The 5,943-nt window shown below is 32.7% G+C and overlaps 1 protein-coding gene across 1 annotated transcript; it reads left to right on the top strand.

Annotated features, from left to right (window-relative positions):
- Positions 1 to 375: 375 nt before the first annotated feature.
- LOC114713394 (NDR1/HIN1-like protein 13) lies at positions 376 to 954 on the top strand. Its single transcript, XM_028898025.1, has one exon. The coding sequence runs from the start codon at positions 376 to 378 to the stop codon at positions 952 to 954; it is 579 nt and encodes a 192-aa protein (XP_028753858.1).
- Positions 955 to 5,943: the final 4,989 nt, after the last annotated feature.

The raw sequence follows: 5,943 nt of genomic DNA, 5'->3' as shown, positions 1-5,943 counted from the left end.
TAAAGTTGGTTAGTTGAAATTTAAGATATGATTGATACCATAAGATTACGAATAACGATGGTGAGATTTCATCGCTACAGGTAAGAAAGAATGGGCATCCACCAGCTCGCCCAAAACCCCAAATATGGAATCCAAATATGGTGCTGGCTAGACAAACGGATTTTTTAGGCCTTTTTTTTTTTCAATTCACAAACAAATAATGAAATGGGAAATGATTTTTCCAATCATCTATCATATTAATGATGAATTTATACGCAGATAAAAATGATAAATTTATGCTTTCTGAAAATATAAATATGAAAAGTTTAATTTGATCGACCCCACGGGGAGCCGGGGACTGACCGAGTGCCTTCTGACTCGTTCCTGACTCGCACAATGGCCGACCGGGTTCGCTCACGCAACTCGCCTCACGTTCCCTACGAATCCCAACTCACGGCGACGCAGGAACATGCCGTACCGAGAAAGCCAACTCCGCCGGCGTCGGAGAAGCGCGTCCCGCCTTCGCCTGATCAGGCCTACGTCATCCAAATCCCCAGGGACCAAGTCATCCGCGTTCCTCCGTCAGAGAATGCGCGCAGGATGGAACAATACGATCGTCGGAAGAACCTCCGGAGTCCTTGCTGCTGCTTTCTCTGCTGGTTGATGAGCCTTATCCTCATCATCGGTATCGCCGGCGGCGGCATTCTCTACCTCCTTCATCATCTAAAAGCGCCCCGCTACACAGTTGACCGCATTTCTATTCACGGAATGAATCTCACTTCCACAGAGTCACAAGCGATCTCGCCAGAGTTTGACATCATCCTTCGCGCCAAAAACCCGAATAACATCTTCGGGATCTACTACGAGAAGGATAGCACCGCGAAAGTGTACTACAAGGAGCTGAGGCTAGGTAGCGGCGCGTTACCAGCGTTTTACCAGCCGTCAAATCATGGAACGGCTTGCAAACGGCGTTAAAGGGGTCAGGCGTTGAGCTCACGAGTAAGCACGCGAAGGCGTTAGTGGATGCGAAGAATAAACGGAGTGTGCCGTTAACGTTGAAACTAAAAGCGAGGATGAAGTTCAAGGCGGGGTCCGTTGAGACGTGGAAGATAACCGTTGAAGCTAACTGTCACATTACGGTGGATAATCTAACGGTGCAAGCGAGGGTCGTTTCAAAGAAATGTCACAACGGTGTTCACCTGTGGGGCTGATTAGTTATGGTGTTTGGGTATTTTATTTTTAATATATTTTGTTTGAAATCTGGTCGAAGATTTCAGAATATTAATTTTATTTTAATCTTTGGTCGAGGCTATATAAAAAGTTTTTTCTTGAAATTCTTATTTTGTGGGCTTACAATAAAATCATGTAAACATATATTTTTCTCTTAGAATAGTTATCCATCTTTCAAAGTTATTCTGTTAAAACACTGTCAGGTATTAAATAAGAATGTTTTTTCTAGTCAGGATATTAATTTATTGCGTTACGAAGGGCTAATCAGAATATTAATTTACTACATTACGAAGGACTAACCCATTAACTCTAACCCCATTAATTGACATATACAGCGTTTTGTTTGTCTTTTTGTGTATATTCCTCATTCCCATTAAAAGGACATGGAAATTAAACTCTCCGAACATACTAGATTTCAGTTTGCAGCTTGCTAATTTAATATTTTGGGGCTCAGAATATCTCTAGGCATTAATTGTACAGAATGTGAAGGAGTGGTTTGCAGCGTAAGCCATTATCTTAGCAGCCTCCTCATTTGTGTCCAAGTGTTGTGTCATCAGCCACCTCGTGCTTTTTAACCCCAAGTGTTCATCCTCCGTTCACATTACCAGACTCCAGCTGATTAACGTTGATAATACAACAAACTAGAGGTGGACGATGATGGAAACAGGTGGGGGAAAAAACGCCAGAAGGATTCAAAAATTAAGGAAGTATAGGGCCTTCTTTTAAAACTTACTGAAATTATAGGGCGAACAACTTAATTTTCCCTCATTTATTATTAATTATTTTGCAGCCGATCAACTTGAAATCTTTGCCATCAAGAAATGCCTAGCTAATCAAATTGCGTAACTGGACTGAGTCAAATTCTAATAAAGAAGAATCTAATAATCAAAATTCAGTGTAAACAACTTTACAACTTTGTGGCAACCAGATTCAATTTGCTAAGAAGCTATAAATTTATATTGATATTTGATACAAATTGTATTGGTACAAATATACTACCTCTGTTTTTTAATATAAAAACCATTTTAATATTTAATTTGGTTCTAAATATAAGATCTCAATCTATTTTGTCTCTACTATTTATCTTTTTTGCCTTCAAGTAATCCTTAGAGTAGTTGCATATGTTAATAAGTTACTATTAATAGATAATTCAAACACACATGATTAATAAGGATATTTTAGAGAAGACAACATCTATTTACTACAAATAGTTAACTTAATTAACTTTCTTAATTTTCCCAAACTAGTCAATTAGTTTTATGTTAAAAATAAAAAAAAATGAGAGGTAATACATCTAAAATTAGTTGGATCATGTCCCAAATATGAAATTTACTTCTTTGAAAGACATTTTTTAAATTCATCGATTGAATTCGAGCCATTGGATTTTAGGATAAGTTAGCCGCTACAATCTATTAAGACAATTGACCGATAATAAAATTTTGTGAGCATAAATCTTGATTTTTCTTCAGTCGACACAATTCCTTTAAATAAAATAATATAATTTACATGGAAATTAAATGAGTATATATAAGACTAATCATCAACATCTATCTTACTTTATGTTCTGGTTAATGCATGAAAAAAAATTGTTAAGTTACACTGTATTTCATCTAATGCAAGTCAAGTAAAAGTAGATGCGACAAAACTCTTTCGGTTAGTCTCTAACGTAGCTGCATTTCCAGGATTTAAATATAATATGATTATTATTATTCTATTACCATCCTAACATTTTTTGTTAAACCGAAGTTGAGAGATCACCTGCCATGGCCATTAATTTCTCACTTTCACTATTTTTTCCTTTTTTGTTTGAACGTTGTCCAATTAATTCTTTCATTTCATTCTTATCGTTCGTTTTCATAATATAGCAAATTGTTGATCAGAAGGCAATCATAACTATTTCCTGTTTCTCAATTGATACTGGTGTTTAAATCCTCTCAATTTATATGAAACATCCCTTAATAAAGTTGGACCATTTAAATCGTTTCAAAACTATATAATTTTCACACACACACATGCATATAAACAAACTATCTATGTGATTTTATATATGATTTAAAATTTTAAATCGATGTTCAAAATATAAGTATCAAATTTTTGAAGAATTTTTTTTTTCATATGCATCAATTTTGATTTGTTTGATCATTTAATACGTTTTGTTTAATTTTATCCTTAATTAATCATGTATCTCTCTTGTCTATTTCTTTTACGCATTCCCTCTCATCTCTTTTTATACTCATTCCCCCGTTCACTTGTACCCTCTTCGTAAACAAGAGTGTTTTAAAAAAAATAAGGTGCATTTTTAAATATTTATTAATAACTAGTTTTAACCAACTTTTTGAACTACATAATTTAATTATTTGATACTTATACTTTGAAATGGAGACAGTGTTTATTCAAATTAATTCATCTATACTCCAAAGATCAAAACAACGTAACCCAAGTTACTCATATTAAGAGAAAATATCAGTAATATATTCCTCTTACCATTAATATAAAAGATAAAATATTGTAAGCCCTTGGATAGCAATTTTAGTGCAATAACGTGTGAAGAAAAACAAAATGACGTTAAATATGCGGTACCAATAGTACACTATCTAAAAGATGTCTCACCTAATTGTTAGTTGAACCATGCATCCATAATCCATTCCATCTCAAAGCCATCAGATAAAAGCCACTTAATTAATAATTCAACTAATTTCAATATAAATCGATGAAGAGAAGTACATTGATGTGATTAATATTATATTACCTCTGGTCATTAATATAAGACCCTGTTTGACTTTTATTTTGGTCCTAAATATAAGACCCCAATCCACTTCGTCTATCATATTTACTCAATTTTTTCTAAGATAGTCCTTCTAATAATTATAGTTCTAGTCAATATACTTGATTAGTAAGGATATTTTAGGAAAGACAACACTTATTTAAGACAAATAACTAGTTCAACTTACTTTCTTAATATCTTAAAATCAGTTAACTGACTCTTATAATTAGAACCGGAGGTAGTATATGATTAAAGATCAAAAGAGATTGACACGTACCGTTAGCAACATTTATAAGCTTACCAACAAGAAAACAATTAATGGTAGGTTTTTGATTTGGATCAAGGATTATGACAACATATTTAAAATGTTATCAAAATATAGCTTTCAATATTTAGCCACTAATCACGTCTTCTATTTTAACATTATGCTCACCGGCAAAAAATTAAAACCGATCCACCTCAACTACCATATTGATGTAAAATATCAATGGTGATCGCAGTATATTTGATTTATGCTTTTCCTTTTTAAGAAAATTAAGTGGGTGGCTGGTATTTATCCTTTTTAGGGGATATATATGTTATAATGGGAGAATGATCAATTTGAAATCAATAGGATTATTTTATTCAATGACCAACGAATTGACAAATTTCAATCTGAAATCGTTGATCTATGGAGATAGGGATTTGGTATTAACTTCCAAAATTTGACACTTGAATTGTAAAATATTTACACTCAAGTATGAATAATTTACTCTATATGCTGCTATAACTAAATATTTTGAACTAAAATTTAGTTTTTTTTGGTCTTAAGATGAGATTAAATTGCTATATTGGGCTCAAATTATTATTCTTATTATAAAAATGTCAAGTATTTGAGAAAGTGATAGCGGGGAATAGTGGTTTGAAAGATTGAAAATGGGTGCAAGTGCAAGGGAGGGCCACAAGGATACCGGCCACTCAATCCTCCTTGACATGCCCAGTTGTCCCAATTGACCAAATTAAAACCTTATCGTTATCTTAAAAAGTTGTACATTATTTTAGGCTAGTAAAAGGTTTAGATTATTATCCCTATCAAGGTTTTTTTTTCCCCGGTTATTCTCTGTTATTACATTTTAAACTAAACATTCATTCTTTCAACTCTAAAAAAAATAGTATCTATAAATTATAAATGTTAAAATAATAAATATGAAAACAATTGCCTAACTAATTAAAATCGATTCCAACTAATATTTATAACATCTATAATCTAGCTTTAAAAAATTCCAAGTTAAATTTTTCAAAAAAAAATTGTGAGATTTAATTTTATTTATTTTTCTTGAATTTAGATCTTATAAAATAAAAATATTCTCCTAGCTCGTAGAAGGTTAGTGCTATAGCCAGCTAATAATATTTGGATAAGATAGAAGCAACTTGATTTTGGTCAAGTAATGTTGATGGTTAAAATGTTACAGATAAAAAATCATATTTAAAAAAAAATCTTTAACTAGATTTAATAACAACTTGAGTGTGCGTGTGTGACCTTCTCAAATTTTAGGTTATGTGCGTTGGTAAACCTCTAGGATTAATGTTTTAATTTGGATTAGTTAAATAACAAACTAATACAATTAATGAAAAGGTTAAGAGACTGGTGATCAATTTTTAATTTTTATAAGTTAAAAACTTATTCAGCATATAATATTGTGTAATTTACTAAATTAGGTAAGAAATTCATGACAGTTGATTTATTTTGCATTTTTATTATATCATGATTGGAAGAATATTTTAACGAGGCATGGCCACCTCAAAACCACTGAAGCATGAATGACTCAACAAACTGGATTCCCCACTCCCCACTGATCATGGCCCCAATAACGACACGTGGAATCCATAATTCAATTCGATTCCCACCTTCCAAACGCTTGTTTTGTTTTCCTTCTACCTCTTAATCACATTCCACCCACGCACTCTAACTGCATTTATTTTATTTTATT

This window comes from Neltuma alba, unplaced genomic scaffold, assembly GCF_004799145.2.
Source record: "Neltuma alba isolate B1F8T4 unplaced genomic scaffold, ASM479914v2 tig00011424_pilon, whole genome shotgun sequence".
Taxonomy (NCBI): domain Eukaryota; kingdom Viridiplantae; phylum Streptophyta; class Magnoliopsida; order Fabales; family Fabaceae; genus Neltuma; species Neltuma alba.
This window is presented reverse-complemented; position numbering and strand designations above follow the sequence as displayed.

Coding starts and splice junctions, on each gene's coding strand:
- LOC114713394 (XM_028898025.1), top strand. CDS start 376: ATGGCCGACCGGGTTCGCTCACGCAACTCGCCTCACGTTCCCTACGAA.